This window comes from Selaginella moellendorffii, unplaced genomic scaffold, assembly GCF_000143415.4.
Source record: "Selaginella moellendorffii unplaced genomic scaffold, v1.0 SELMOscaffold_66, whole genome shotgun sequence".
Classification (NCBI taxonomy): Eukaryota; Viridiplantae; Streptophyta; class Lycopodiopsida; order Selaginellales; family Selaginellaceae; genus Selaginella; species Selaginella moellendorffii.
Genome location: NW_003314327.1, coordinates 858,409 through 874,561, shown reverse-complemented (window position 1 = coordinate 874,561; position 16,153 = coordinate 858,409). Strand labels below are relative to the sequence as shown.

Sequence of the window (16,153 nt, the reverse complement as noted above, 5' to 3'; positions counted from 1 at the left end):
TAATCGGTTAAAAGTTTTAGGATACTTAGGGTTAAATATCCTTAGGTTTGAGTGCTTTAGAAGATAAAATGACAAATAGTTTCCTTTGATGAAATAATTCTCAAAAATGTTATTATTGCTCAAGCCTTTTCAAGTAATAGTTGTTGCATATAAATTAGTGAAGTTGATCATGTGTAAAGAATACTATCTTAACTGTCCTCACAATAATTTATTTATAATTTTACTTATCTTATAGATGACAATATTCAATTTTTTGTTAGATCAAACTATGCCATCAAGAATAGTATTGTTAAATGTAAATTCTATGCCTTTCTCTTTAGTATTTGTTTTTTCAAGAGAAAAAAATTAGCAAAATCATATCTATAAAACTGTAAAGCAAAGTAAACATACTTAGGAAGAACAAAATGAAAAAAATAAAAGAAAAACAAATAAAAATAAATGATTGAGAAAGAAAAAAACTAGAGTTCACATATAAGATTTGCTAAAATACTACAAAAAACCAATGAATTTTTGAGGCATAAATACATCATATAAAACTAAAAACAAAATCAAAAAATAAAATAAAACAAAAGAAAGCAAGAAAAAAAGGAAAGAGGAAAAACATACTTCAAGAGTGAGAGCTTTAAAAAGTGACTATCAATAATTCTTATAGATGACAACTATAATGTTTTCAGATGATTCAGATTGGGTTTTATTGTCATTGCCTCAACATATATGATTATAATTTACAAATCTTTAATATCTTTTGCAACATTAATCTTTTAAGTGTAAACTATAAATCCTTAAGCCCCAAAATGGAGCCGAATGTGTGCCACATGGTGCCAAAATGGAAATCAAATGAGTGTAATCTATTTAAAAGTTCCAACTTGAAAAATTGAGAGTGAGAGTAGAACTCCTAAAGAAGCACTTGAGGAATGAGCACAAAACAATCAATAAATGAGTCTCTAAAAAAGGATAAAAAATTGATCAACATGTGGCAAAAATTATGACATCTAATGATGGTTTATATAAAGAAGTATTGAGACTAAATTCAAGACCAAGTCTAAAATTGAGTTCAAAGCTGAGTCCAAGATCAAGTTTGAAGCTAAATTTAACTTCTAATACTAATGTTATAATCTAACACTTAAAAACAAAAAAACATTTAGCTTTCCTAGACTATGTTATACCTTCTTTTGAGATTCCTTAACACCAATCACTCCTGAACCACTTCAAAAGCACCATTGTACTAGCACTCATTATATTATAATATACCTTTAAATTTACCTTTGACCCATGTTAACCACACGTTCAAAACTAATGTCTAACAATTCTTAAAGTCTTTATTCTAACGATAAATTGTATTGATGATCACTTTTTCTGGGGAACTCTACTCAACCTCCTACACAACTACATATATCAAGGAGCATTGGGTGCTTCATTTTGAGATAATACATCTTTCAACTAATTAACATAAAATATTAGATAAAGTTTCACCCTAGTTAGCAATTGCACTTGATAATCCAACTCTTCAACACTTCATATAGACCAGCATATTGTAAAAAAATTAATCACTCTTCCCACTTTGCAAAAAGTATTCTATTATATATTTGATAGAAAAATCATACATATAAAAACAAGGTCTCCCATCTAATTATATCACTTTATATTATTTATAGTGGTGCTTATTGATAAACTTCTATGCCTTATCATTTGAGGCTATATTTGTAGCGCATATGATCATGAAATGAGATTTAGATATATTGTCACCGTGGATCCTTGGAACCTTGGGGGATAAATGGGGATTAAATAACCACTAAGGGCTCTTTCATCAAGCAATTGCCCTTTTTTCAGTTGGCTTAAGGGGAGAAAAATAAAGTGTGCTACAATGTTTAAGATTGAGTTTGAAACTAAGTTTAAATACTAATATAGATTATGGGGTGAAAGCCCAAAGTGACGGCCCTCATGGGTACTCTCCCCACCTTCCACATTTATGTGCTCTAGCCGTGGGCTTAGAGCGAGGTTCCGTTGAGCCACGCCTGGTATCCAAGTAGGTAGTGCCACCCACACTTGGACTGGGAGCATCGGTCAGTCGATCTCTTGGGGGAACTAGAGTCGGCTCTTGAACACTTCACCAAGCTACCCTGTTTGTCGGTCTGTGTTCACTTTAGTTTTGGATTTCCCAGTGGGCAGCTCATCACCCAACACTAGGTACAGCCTTTCTGGGCCAAACTGGCCTTTCCTGGCCAAACTGGCTCCACTACAGTCCTCCCCCCTACTATACTTTTGGAGCTCACCAAACCCCCCAGAGTCTGGGAGACGAACGCTTTGGGCTTTCACCCTCTCAGACTCGAACTTGGACTCGGACTCGGACTCGGACTCGGACTTGGCCTCGGCCTCGGTCTCGGACTTGGCCTCGGCCTCGGTCTCGGTCCCGATCTTGGTCTCAGTCTTGGTCTCGGTCTCGACCTCGGACTCCATCTCGGGTCCTTCTCGGATTCCATCTCGAGTCCATCTCGGACTCCATCTCGGACTCCGTCTCGGTCCACCTCGGACTCCATCTCGGGTCCATCTCGGACTCCATCTCGGTCCACCTCGGACTCCATCTCAGACTCCGTCTCAGTCCACCTCGGACTCCATCTCGGTCCACCTCAGACTCCATCTCGGACTCCATCTTGGACTCCGTCTCAGTCCATCTCGGACACTTCCACGTGTCATGTGTTAGTCCTTTTGGGTCCCTTTTTGGAGCCTCGCTTATTGCTTGCTTCATGCTCGTTCCTTGAGCATTCCGTTGGGAGTTCCACTCTCGCTCTCAACCTTTCAAATTGGAGCCTTTTAGTCCAAACGTGTTACACTCGTTTGGCTTTTGCTTCGGCCACTACCACATGGCACCCTTTCAGCTCCACTTTGGGGCTTAGGGATTTGTGTCTCACACATTGTCAGTATAAACTAGGCCAATATATATCCCTTCAATCAAGCAGCTTAAGAAGAATCTAGAAAATCTGATGGCCAAGTTTGTCAATTTCTCTTCCTTTAAATCAAATCTCTAACAAAGTTTCCTCTTTGCAAGAGCTGCACTAAAGAACCCTGTCAAAGCAAAGAACTTAAATGAAGAAGATTATCCACATCTGATAAGGCAAGAAGGATTTCTTGGTGCCAGATTAACTCCACATGCATATGATACATGTCACAGCACCTCCTCTTCTTGCCCCAAGCAATTGGCAACCTCCCATTGGCTGAGAGCAAATTTATTAAGACACTAGCAATTGCCCAGCAAATGCTGGGTGGTTGGCAAATTTGATGCCATTTGAAGAGGTTTTCTGAGCTTAACTATGTTTGCTGTCTGATCGACTCCACAATTGAAAGACATTCTCATGACCAAATGTGTTATGAGCATTATATAAGCTAGATTAGATAACTGTTGAGTTGCATTCCTCCATTTTGAACACAAAAAGCCCAAAGAATACTTCCAAATCCATCTTTGGTGCAAGTGTTGGTACTTGCTCCTCAGCCTGCTAGAGAGGTTCCTGGGATGAGCTAGGAACCTAAGAGCTACACTCAAAAAGCAATAGGATGAAAACTGTACCTCTGCCATTAGCAACTAAATAGCACTTGCCATAACCAAAATGGGATAGCACCCAAGGCACACTTGTCAATGCCAACTTTGTTGTGGTGAATTGTGCCATTTTTTTGCCAGTCTACTTAAGAATTTTAGCATAGACTGTATTCACAGTGTAAAAGTGTTGATCATGTGGTATAAGATTGCCTTGAAGGGGGGTTGCAAGCACTTGAACACGAAGTTGTTCAGGTGATCTACACCTTGACAGAGCAACATAAAGTTGACCATGTGTGAAAACAGGTTGGGGGAGGTAAATGCCAACACGGTCGAAAGTTTGGCCTTGGGCTTTAGAAATAGTTAAGCAATAACCTAGACGAACTAGGAATTGTCTTCGAGACATCTTGAAAGGGATTTCAACATCAGAAGGTGTAAGGGTAATACGTGGAATAAAAACTCGCGATCTCTTGAATTGTCCCGTGATAATTTCACAATCTAAAACGTTTTGAGATGCTTGCTTGAGAATGAGGCGAGTGCCATTGCATAAACCAATTTGTGGAGATATGTTCCTAAGAAGAATCAAAATCACATTTTGTTTTAGAATTAATTTGTGTGGTGGTAGTCCCGATGGGGTGATTGAATTTAAGAATTCAATTGGGAACTCTTCAAGGTGATCTGAGTCAACCATGTCAATGCTCAAATAAACATATGGATCACCTGGTAGTCTTTCAACAATGTCATTATTTATTCTGAATGTGTCATCATTGAGTGGGGTGAGAATAACCTTTGATGCAGCTGTATGAGTATTTATAATATCATCGGTATTTGGGAAAACAAAGTTTACAACAGATGTAGTGATAGATAATGCATGTGGTATTTTGATAATATCTGGTGGGAGACATGGCAGCTGTAAACTACTATCACCATTGCCAAGTTTGAGAAGCCATTCAGAAAAACAAAAATTGCTTGAACGCATGTTCTTTGTTAATGTTAGTATTGTAAAGAGTGACCATAGTCTATTCATTTTAACTGAGCTTGAAATAATAGAGGTTCTATGGCCATGGGGAACAACATGAAGGGTTTGATGAAAGTCACCACTTGTAATCACTATAACGCCTCCAAATGGTTTAGAATTACATTTGAGATGTTTTAAACATTTATCAACCACAGAGAAAGCATGTGTATGAACCATACTAATTTCATCCCATATGAGAACATTTGCTTGTTTGATGGTTTTTCCAGCATCACTATTAATTGTTAAAGCAGAGACAGAAGTTTCATTTAAAGGAACAGGAAGTTTAAAAGTCATATGTGCCGTTGGCCATATTTTAGCAAAATGCTTGCAATCCCAGTCCATGCCATACTGATTACTTTTATTTTTTTTAATTGTAATACTATAATGATGGTATTAAGTAGAAAAGTTTTTCCAGTACCACCAGGTCCATCAATAAAGAAACATGGTTAGTATCAATGGCATTTATAATGAGTTCAAAAATATAACGTTGTTCATAACTGAATTGATTTATATTTGCATTTATTTGCTCTTGTGATGGGTCAGGGATCTCTATATTAAGCATGTGTTTGATAATGGGAGTAAGAGTTGGGAGTGGTAAACCAAAATCACAATTAGATTTATTGTGTAGTTGGAATTTTGAATTAATATCGACTAAAGCAATGTCAAAATAGTTTATGTCATTTCTAGCATAATCCTTAGACATATCAATTTTGAATTGATCCCATAATAGATTTGGATCTTTTGGTGAACAATACAAACAAATAAAAACAAATAACTGTCTTAATTGGGATGGCATTTTAAAAGTAGAAGCTTCTTGCATGCAGTGTTGCCATTCTAAATCATCTGCTAAAAGTCCCATTGCCATAACTGCTTGTTTGAAAGAAGAGAAAGTAACACCTTCGACAGTACATACATCCTCAAATGATATAGCACCTTTTTTATAGAGTAATATAAGCCGTAAGTGGTATAACTCACTATTAGAAGGAGATATGGAATACATTCTTGGTATGAGTTTAGCTTTTTGCTGGTGTAATTGCCATTTATGAGAGGATTTGTTATATGTGTAATGTAATGGAATTTGAGCATATGTATATTGCCTTACATTAGTATTTTGCATGTTTAAATTGAACCATTGTGTAAGCATTGTTCCATTTTGAGTGGCTCTTTCTAGTGCTTCTTGTTCATGACCTGGTCTGAAATAAATGTTTTGAAAATTGGGTAAATGAACTAGAAGGCGTATAATAGTTAGTGATTTATCATGCATATGAAATTTAAATATACGCCACATGGCTTCAGGAGCAGAAATATATTGAGCATCGACAAAACTTGAGATTTCGTCCCAATTTAAAGTCCCTCGTTCTTCAGATGCAGTTAGGAATTCTAATGTTGCACAGTCATAACCTTTGTATACATATTGAAATAAATATTTAATACTTTTAATAGAAGCGCAAATCTCTACATTGATGTGTGCTTGATATTTCTTACAAAGGTATTTATTATAAGGAACAACCCATCTGTTGTCAATAGTACAACCATTTTTTATGAAAGTGCGCCTGTTATTGGGACGGTAGTAATCAGGATAACCATCAACACAATAAATGGTTTCAACATTAAATTCTTTTGGATAATTCTTAGAGCATTTGTTATTTTCCATGCAAGGGCTTCTAGGATTTAAATTACCACATGGACCATGTATCATATGATTTATAATTATGTTATGCAATTCTGGTTCTAACAGTGGGTGTGGCAACTGTGTAGTGACAAATTCATCAACTGAGTCTCGATTTCTTATCTTATCTTCGCTTGATAACATTGCTAAGAAATGACAATGAGGCAAACCTCTTTTCTGGAATTCAATAACATAAACATATGCGATGCACTTCCCAAAAATTCCTTTGATACTTATGTCATGTAGGAATTCTTTAAGTTTTAAGTTGAAAACTCTTGAAATAAGATCAAGTTGATCCTCAGGTGATTCATTCAGCTATAAGTTTTGCACAATTTCAGGCCACTTTGGGTTGCATGTAAATGTAATAAATAAGTCAGGTTTTCCAAAATGTGTGATAATAGCAATAGCATTTTGATAATGTTGTTGCATTGCTCGTGGGCTACCAGGAAATGTAGAAGGCAAAATTACAATTTTTCCAGGTTCAACATTATTAGTAGCAGCTCTGTTGCTAACATAGTCCATAAAACCTGTATAGTAATCCACTTTTAAGTGTTTTTGATGAGTGCGAAAGAAATTAAGGTTGTTAGATTCAACCTTTACATAAGCATCAATTATAAATTGTTGAGTGAGTTTCCCAGCATGTAGCAATTGATCATAAAGGAAAGAGTTGCCAATGCTATCTCGTTGAGATAATCGATATGCATAGTACTGGAGTAACGTTACATGCGACTCATTGTGATAGATTTTTTCATGCCAACCTTTATCACCAAATGGTAAAAGTAAAGGATAAACCATAGGATCACAATTTTCATTAAGAATAGAGATTTTTATTGGCTGTGAGTTATATGGATGTATGCATATTTCTCTGTCAAAAGATGGCTCACCCTCATCAATAGCGAAAACAATAGCAACATCATTAGTCTGTGGCAAATTATAACGATGTAGATTAGTACTTTCACTTCTAACAATCATGTAAACACCACGTTTTGGGGTTCTATTGCAAATTGAGCAATGTTGTTCTTGTGATTCAAGATTATACATCATTTGAAAAGCTTGTGCATACGGGTTTATTATTCTTAGCAAGTTATCTAATTGTAATAATAAATTAGAATCACAGTTTGTGTTGAATGGGTTTTGCTTTCTAATATTTGTAGCCTCAGAAGCGTCAAGCATGTAAAGTTGTCCATATGATGGTGGCACGTTAGCAGCAGGATATGTTGAAACAATTTTGTGATAAATTTGACCATGTATTCTAAAGCAATATGGGCCTTTACCACTTAAATTATCAATATTAGCACCCATTGATGCAAAAGCCAAAGCACTGTTGAAATTTCTTATGTTAATTTTAAAATTGGAGTTTCTATTTTCATTAAAAAGCATACGCAATATAGTAGGTAAAGATGAAAGCTGGGGAAGGGAAACCTTTCCATTCTGGCAGCACATTGATTTTGACTCATTTTCAAAATGTAATGCACCACAAAAGACACATATTTCCAATATTAAACAGTTGTATTGTATGGTCATTATAATTCTTTTGATGTGCTAATTTATAGATAGTATAACTGTGATGATTACATGTATTTGTATTAGTTTCATTAGCATTTTCAAGGTTTATATTTGTATGACCTTCATCGGCATGCTATGTTTGTATTAGCATTGTCAAGATTTGAAGTAATTTTTGCATTAGCATGTTCAAGGTCTAGATTAGTTTCTTCATTACCATATGCAAGGTTGTTGTGAATATGATTATATGTGCTAATGTCAATAGTTGGAGGCAAATGGTGACGTATGCCTCTTAATACTTCGCGAAGCCGAGGCATATTTGCTAGGGATGATAAATGAGATGAAATAACCTATCTAGTGTCAAAGCACTTATCTTAAAATTTTCAGAGATTCTAAGTAAAGCCAGAACTTGCCTTCTTCTTACACTGGAAAAAAAATTAAAAAAAAATAAAAACGAAGACTATACAATGAGAGCACAATCTGTACACACCTTAATCTGTAAACAAAAGAGACTAATCTAGCAACCAATAAAACCTAGACACAGGACTGGCACACCTTTTCCAGGGTGTGGTGAGCAACTGTGAGAGGTGGGTGGGGTTTGCAAGTTAGAGAACCCACCTTGGGCTTGTTCTCTCTCGCAAAAGGACAACGATTGCAAACTCTCTGATGGTTCTGGCTGTGAGGGCTGGCTCTGGCTTCAGCTCTGCCACTAGATAGCATCCACAAACCCAAATGAAGACATTTCAAATTTTCACAGCACACAAAAATCCAGATTGTTGGGGTTGGGGGCCAAATTAGCGGCTGCCGGGCTGATGGTGAACACAGACCTTTGCAGGAAGAAGCGCAATTGCTGCGATTGCCACTGATCCAGCAAGCAAGCGTTAGCTCAATTGCGGCAGGGCATCCAGGGCGAGCTAAGAAGAACGGGCATGGGGGCAGGACACCACTGGCACACGTGTCGCTGTGCCTTCTTCTCCCGCCCCACGCAGCTTGGCCGCCTCCCATTGGCCGGGAGCAAACATCAGAAAAATTTCTCGCGCAACCATGGCTACCGACCCTGGCCCGGGCCTGGGATCCAACGGCCAGCAAACCTACCCACTATCGCTTTATATGTATAGACGAGTACTTGCCCAGCAAATGCTAGGTGGTTTACAAAGAGGTGGATGTGCCAGAAATATGTTTCTTACCTGAACTCAAGCACTCGTCGCTTACTAATCACTACACTAGTTCAGAATCTGGGAAGTAAGTTCCATGATTTTGTGTTGCAAAGTAAACTTTTTTCATCTTGCTTCCTTTGTCATGGCACAGATCTCCAGGCTATGGGATGTCATTGGTGGCAGAAACGACCACCGGCTGCATTTTAAGCTCCGAGTGCATGGCTACGCATTCAGGAGCATCCGAGCTCCAGCTTCCAGAGGACCTGGGGACGCAAGCAGCCATGTCCTTCCTACAGGAGATAAAGCTGGGAGGAGTTGTAGATTCAACTCACCAGGTATCTATCTGTGAAGCTGGAAAGGAAAGAAGGCGATCTCACAAACTTTCCTGTTTGCCATACAGGGGTTGCTGTTCATCCTCTGTGCTCTATGCCCGGAAGATGTTTCCAAAGTCAGGGTTGGTAAGCTCTCTTCTTAAGACGCTGCAACACATCAAAGAATTCCTGGGAGTGCAGTTTAGTATCAAGCCTGACCCTGCGACAGGCACAGTTCTACTTACGTGCATTGGAAGTGGCTTCCAAAATCTCTACAGGAAAGTTTCATGAGTCACTAGGGCCATAGCTCTAACAAAAGGAAACTGAATCAGTTATATAGAACTTTTTCTTACCATGCTAGAAGCCATCAGTCTTTTCAGCAGCGCGTCCACCCTCCTTGATGTGCACAGTGATTCGAGCTGCGGCCTCAAACTCCAGCCAGCCATCCACGACGATCATCCTACCATTACTCTTGCCCCTGTTACTTACCACGCACAGGCTCTCACGGGAATGCCCACACAACCGTGTCCGACCAGAGCAGCCATGGAGCCCTAGGAGTGCATGGCATAACACCTGTCACCACGCCCTCTTCCCTTCCCGGCCACGCGTGCATCCTGCCCATTGGCCGCCACAACATTGAGCCGATATTCCTGCTAACCATGGCCACCGGCCCTGGCCCGAGCCTGGGCTGGCCTCCCCTCGCCGAGAACCATGGCTTCCGAGGCTGCCCCGGGCCTGGGATCGGATGGCTGCGGAGGTGTGGGTTCTCCGTTCTTATTATTATAGATGGTTAAAGAAATAACCCTGACAATTATCCCATAGATTATAAGTTCTAAGGGTTATAGTTAGGTTAGAAATGGGGAGACATATTGCGGAGCTGGACGATATGGTGGAAATCTTGTCCAGAGTGGCCGAGGACAATGCTGAGTACCTTGCAAGCTGCGCTTTAGTCTGCTTTGCTGTGACACGCTTACGCTTCTACTTCTGGGCAGATAGCCAGGAGGAGCTGAGGGACAAGGAGGACATCATCTTTTGCGTGCTCTGCCGCGCCAAGCAAAAGGCCCCGGGCTACCTCAAGGAGCTCAACGTCAGTCTGTTATGCAACGAGAAGGACGAGGTGCAGGGTATTTGGCTTGCATGTGCGGATTCGGTCACGGTGCTGGAGCTCCATATTATGTCTCACTTAGGGCGCGCTGTTCTGGACTTGGTGTCCTGCATGGGTGCGCTCCAGAGCCTCCAGATTAGCGGGGGATTCTACAGCAACAATCTGACGCGCATGGCGAATGAAGCGCCTCTCCGGCGCCTGCGGAGATTGTTGCTCTCCAATGTCGACGCAAATGTGCTTGGGGAGCTCCCCGCAGCTTGCCCTTCATTTGCAATTTCTTGGAAAATTTACACTGTAGCGTTTGTTTTCGATTCCAGACTTACAATCAAATGAAAAATCTTGCGGAACAGAAATACGAACTTCATCTAGATGCCATACATCTTCCTGGACAGACTTTAGAACAAGGGGTGGATATTCTGGACATTATGCATAACATTCACATCTTTGTAGCTTGCTACACTTACAACCTCAATACTCAGGTGCATTATACAACATTCACTGTGACTGTTTCTGTTGATCATATGTGTAGATCTTTGTGGAAAAGCCTTCAAATGCTCGGAGTCGGAAGCACTTGAACCGTCAACGTGAAACATGTTGCAAACTCGATACGTACACACGGCATGGGAATAATGAATGCCACAGTCAATTTCGCATATCAATATCTGGCTCAGAAATTTGTTGTCTTTTATCAGTTTCTGTTTGATGATCACATCAAATCTCGTTTGGTAAAGGAACAACAATTTTACAAGGTTTGCCAGAGTTTTGACGTTTTTTTTTCTTGACTAATGGTTTTAATAGGAACACAAGATGAGACTTGACTATGGCTACCCCGTGGTGAGAGCTGAGAAGCTGAATAAAGACATAAAAAAACTGAGCTTTACCGACAACGGATTCAGTTTTCTTGATCAATTTCGCTCTCTAATATCTGAAATGGGGAATTCTCTCGGCTTTGTTAGAATGGTGCGTCTCGGAGGTCTGCATTACTGCACTACAGCATGCGGGTATGTGATTTTGAAGTTATAAAACCAACTTATGTATATCAAAACCTCTTCCTCGTTTTTGTAGTTCTATACCGGATCAAAACATCAAAAAGAATTTTGAGGAGGCAGCCAGGAGCCTTCATTTGCCTTCTTTAGCAGTTCAGGCCGGGCAGCTACTAGACAAAGCTTTGAACAGCCAAAAGCTATCCGTTGACGAGAGTAGCTATTTCGCCATCCTCACAAATGTTTTTTATCAGGTTGTTTTCATTCTCACAAAGTTTGACAATGGTTTCAATCTGCGAGAGCTCATTTTCTGGCCGAGCGAACTTGTCTTCAGGATGGGTTGGATATGGACAGCATTGGAAGCGGGATGAACGGTTTGCAAGTTTGGAGTCAGAAGCTGGCTTCGCTTTCCAAAGAAGAAGCTCAGAATATGCAAACGGTTTGTGAACAAATCTGTGAAATTCACTAACCGTTTTGTTTTCAGGCCATGAAGAGGCTAACAAGTATCTTAATGGAGATCGAGCTTATGGAGTTTACTTTCACGGGGGCCAGAGTTTTCCTTCAGTAAACAACTTTGTGGACTGTATATTGACAAAGGCACAGTTTAAATCTTCAACTCATTTTGCACAACTGAAAACAGCTCTTTCTTGGCAGTGTAGGTAATTGATGATGCTTCTATGGCTTCATGGGTGTGTTAGACTGATGTCTGTCATCACATGGGTGAAAACCAACTACACAATCGAATACTTTATTCAATTTGCATTTTAAATCTCTTCGTATTTATGTACTTAATTCGTAGTCTTTTTAGAACAATTATTTGTGGTTTGGTTTATTGGTGTCAGATTTTCAACATTGCCACGGTTTTCAAGTTGAAAAATGTGCCACCAATTACCAAACTTGAAAGATTAATTTTCAAGATACGATTTTCACACTTTTTTTAGCCTGGTATTTAAAAGTCATTAATGAGTGTCTGAAACTACAATGGCAAAGATGGTTTCTTTTAGTGTGGTGATGGCTGTGGTGATGATCTTGTTCAGAGGAGTCCAACACACTCTTTCTCAGAGTGTAAGAATTCTTCAAAATGTCATAAGTTTCATTTTAAACTGTTTTTACAGACTTGCACCTATACCATCAAGATCAGAACGGGAACTAGAGGCACAGATGAAAGGGTGGATGTCCGCTTGTTTTCTTCAGATGAATCTGTCGTGGATTTCTCTGATCTCGATGGTCCAGGGGATGATTTTGAGAGTAACCAAGTCAACACCTTCACATTCGCAGGGCGTGAATGTCATGTCATATGTGCTGCTAAGCTTACTCTCGCCCGCATTAGCTTTGCTAATGCAGGCATCTGGTCATTTGAGACGATAAGCGTCACCGTGAGTAATACTTCTCAAACCAAGTTTTTTGCCGCAGGGGAACCAATAGAAGGCGGAACGAGTCGTGTTGTTGGCTCCTGTACCTGAATACTACTAAAACTGCATGCAGCACTTCAAGTGACAGGGTTGGATAACCAGAGTCACAAATAAGTTGCATAATAAGAAATTATATTTGTGTTTGTTATCACTTAAATCCTGCACTCTCTTGTCCATCAATTTCTTTCTTTACAAATATTAAGAATTGCAATATCAGTAGTACTAAGGTGCTCCGGGAGCCCAATTATGCAGCGGTTTGTGAATTTTTACAAATCGCACAGTTAAATTTGAAATTTGAACCTGGATCTGAGAAACTGCGGCTAGATTTGATTATTGGGGTCTTTGGGCAGTTTAAATCTTTGCTCCTTTTGCACAAGTGAAAACAGCTCTTTCTTTGGATTGATGATGCTTCTATAGGAAACAGAGAAACAAGAAAAGATCTGATTGTGGCTACCCCGTGGCAAGAGCTAAGAAGCTGAATTAAGACATCAGAAAACTGGGCAGGCTTAGCGACGACGGATTCAGTTTTTCCATCTCTAATATGTGAAATGGGGAATTCTCTCGGCTTTGTCAGAATGGTGCATCTCGGAGGTCTGCATTACAGCATGCGGGTATGTGATTTTGAAGTTATATAACCAACTTATGTATATCAAAACCTCTTCCTCGTTTTTGTAGTTTTATACCGAATCAAAATATCAAGGAGTTTTAAGACAAGGCAGCCAGGAGCCTTCATTTGCGACCGGACTTGACGACTTCTCGGCAGTTACTGGACAAAGCTTTGAACAGCCAAAACCTATCCATTGCCGAGAGTAACTATTTCGCCATCCTCACAAATGTTTTTTATCAGGTTGTTTTCATTCTCACAAAGTTTGACACTGGTACTATTAAGTTTTCATCGGTTCCACAGGAACTTCAAAGTAATGGCAATGTACACCTGAAGGATTTGTTCTTGATGGTTGCTTGGTTGCGTTTCAGGCTCTGGTAACAACAGGTGAGCTTCAAACACCCACATTTGTGTTGAGTTACAAGGCTGATCTCAGTATGCATTTTGCAGCCTACTGGAAAGGTTTTTATTGCTGCTATCAAATTGTGTTCTGTCTAGTCTGCTGTAGCGACAAAATCCCCGACAACGACCAGAGCACGGTAACATTCGCCATGAACAAAGTATATTGTGCGTTAATGGATGTTATTAAAATAGAAATTAAATTTTAGATTCAATTTTGTTTTCTGTAAAACTATGTTAATATCTTATAATTTGGAAGTTGACCTGTTTTTGGGAAACTTTCTTGGTTTCAGAAAAGCAATTTGGTAGATAGCTCATATATGTCAGCAATGCGTTATCATCTCGTCTTCATCATGCAATATAGTCCTCTCCAATCGTTGGTCGACATCCTGTTAATATATATATATATATTCGTGATTTAATTTCGTCAATCCGTTACGTTTGCAACTACAACACTTCAAACCACATGCTAAACAAAATGTGAGATGCTCACCTGATCCGATCCGGATAAATGGAATCACGACCACCTTCACCACCACTGTACTCTCTGCCTTCAACTTCCCAAGCCTGAGGTGCCTGTCCATAAACTCAACAACACTTCGTAATCATACTTGTCAAACATATCACATGTATATGGGCATACGTCACAGCTGCACCTGTTTAAAAATATAGCTTCAGGAATGCATTGCTTTGGGAAAGAAGATCTGTGTACTAGCCGGGCTGACGTTTCCCTGACCTGTTATTAAACAGTTGAAACTTCTGGACCTCATTTACCGTATGCGTGGATCTTAACATAGCCACTCCCCCATTTCTTAAATAAACTGGAGCCTGTGAAATCTAAACTTCCAGAAATGAAGGGATTTAGGGCATACTAGCGTGCAAGGCCATAATATATTGAGAGAAAAATGGAAATTGAGCTTTTGTGAATTGAACAAATTATGAAATAAAACAGGATCGTCTGATGATGCCACATGGCATGCACCCATTGAGCCATGTGGCTAATGTTGAACTTCAACAGGATTGCCCCATGTGCAATAGACAGCGACATCGTTTACAACTTAGATATAAATATTCATAAATTCCATAATATTTAACAGCAACATGTAACACCTAAAAGGTTTGTTCAGGGAAATGTTAATATTATGGATGCAATTCGTAAAAAGGTGGATGTTACTGTGGTAGATTTTACTCACAATACAGTGTCCATGTGGCAACTTTCTATTGGTTTGGCATTAAATGTCAATCCCATTGCAATGGATGTCCCATGGATGCTAGCCCAATGGGTTGATAATGTCCCTATAATATGAGCATTGTGCTATATATAGATGCCACATATCATTATAGGGATTCATTAGGTCATAGGGTTTAGAAGACACTTCCTTGCTTTAGTGCCTTGTCTTAGTGCTCTATTATTCAGCATGTTTCTTGGCATTAGATGTGAAAGGTAACTTGGTTTTCTAGTGATTGATTTCAAATGTTTTTGTGGGTACTGTTGGAAGTGGCTTTGATTTTCTACTAAATTGCTCATGAATATAGTTCCCTCCCCAATTTACTTCAAATTTGTGTTATTGAAACTTTTTATTCCATAGAAGACATAAAGGAAAAGGAGCCTTCCATCCAATTTTAGTGATTCATACTATGGTTCAAGTATGGATAGTGATAATGTGCTCTCCCAAAGTGTTGCAAATATAACTTTGGGTATCAAAAGATATTTGTCGGCTAATCTTTATGAATATTCTTTCCTTATTGTCATAACGGTAAAAGATTAGTATTGCTAGTTCCCTTTATTGGCCCCTCTTGTTCAAGTGTTAGTAAACTAGATTTAGCATCTACACTTGGCCGAATGAACATAAGGAAAGAATTCCCAAGTGTTTATTTAGTCAAGCATACTTGGCCCAACTTATTAATTCTCTTTTACTCTTTGTTGCACTAGCTTGGCAAAAACCCTCACATATTGAGTCTAGTCCTTCAATATTGCTACATGATAGCTTATTGTATCTGCCAAACACCCTCACTATCATGCTCTATATGTTAGTTCTTTCCCGGATCCATATGCTATTTATGGTAAGTGTCTAGATCCGTTTAAGAGGCATATTTACAGAATGTAGAGAGTGTTTTAAACCTATGGTGTTATTCTTGCTTTCAAATTCTAGCACCATTCCATATTTAGTAAATTTCATACTTATCCCAAAGACTAACTCCTGGTACTAAGGGATGCTTTGGGTGAAAGCTCAAAGCATGTGTTCCTCAAAGGGGGGGGGGCAGGGGCTATGGGGGGTTCCAAATGTATAATATTTGACCATATGAGAGATTAATTTAGCTTCTGTTAGGTTATGTTACTCCTTGTTTTGTGTCCGGCTTGGATCTAAGCCCAAGCTCCATAGTATACTTTCAAGGTTCTAAAGAAGGCCACATAGCTTCAGTCAATGGCCCACTTCTCCACTGCGAGCACAAGCTGTCAAA

General features: G+C 39.2%; 1 protein-coding gene across 1 annotated transcript; it reads left to right on the top strand.

Annotated features, from left to right (window-relative positions):
* Positions 1 to 12,224: 12,224 nt before the first annotated feature.
* Positions 12,225 to 12,844, top strand: LOC9649325. The gene is made up of 2 exons (XM_024659177.1): positions 12,225 to 12,340; positions 12,391 to 12,844. The coding sequence occupies exons 1-2, from the start codon at positions 12,257 to 12,259 to the stop codon at positions 12,736 to 12,738; spliced, it is 432 nt and encodes a 143-aa protein (XP_024514945.1). The 5' UTR covers positions 12,225 to 12,256; the 3' UTR covers positions 12,739 to 12,844.
* Positions 12,845 to 16,153: the final 3,309 nt, after the last annotated feature.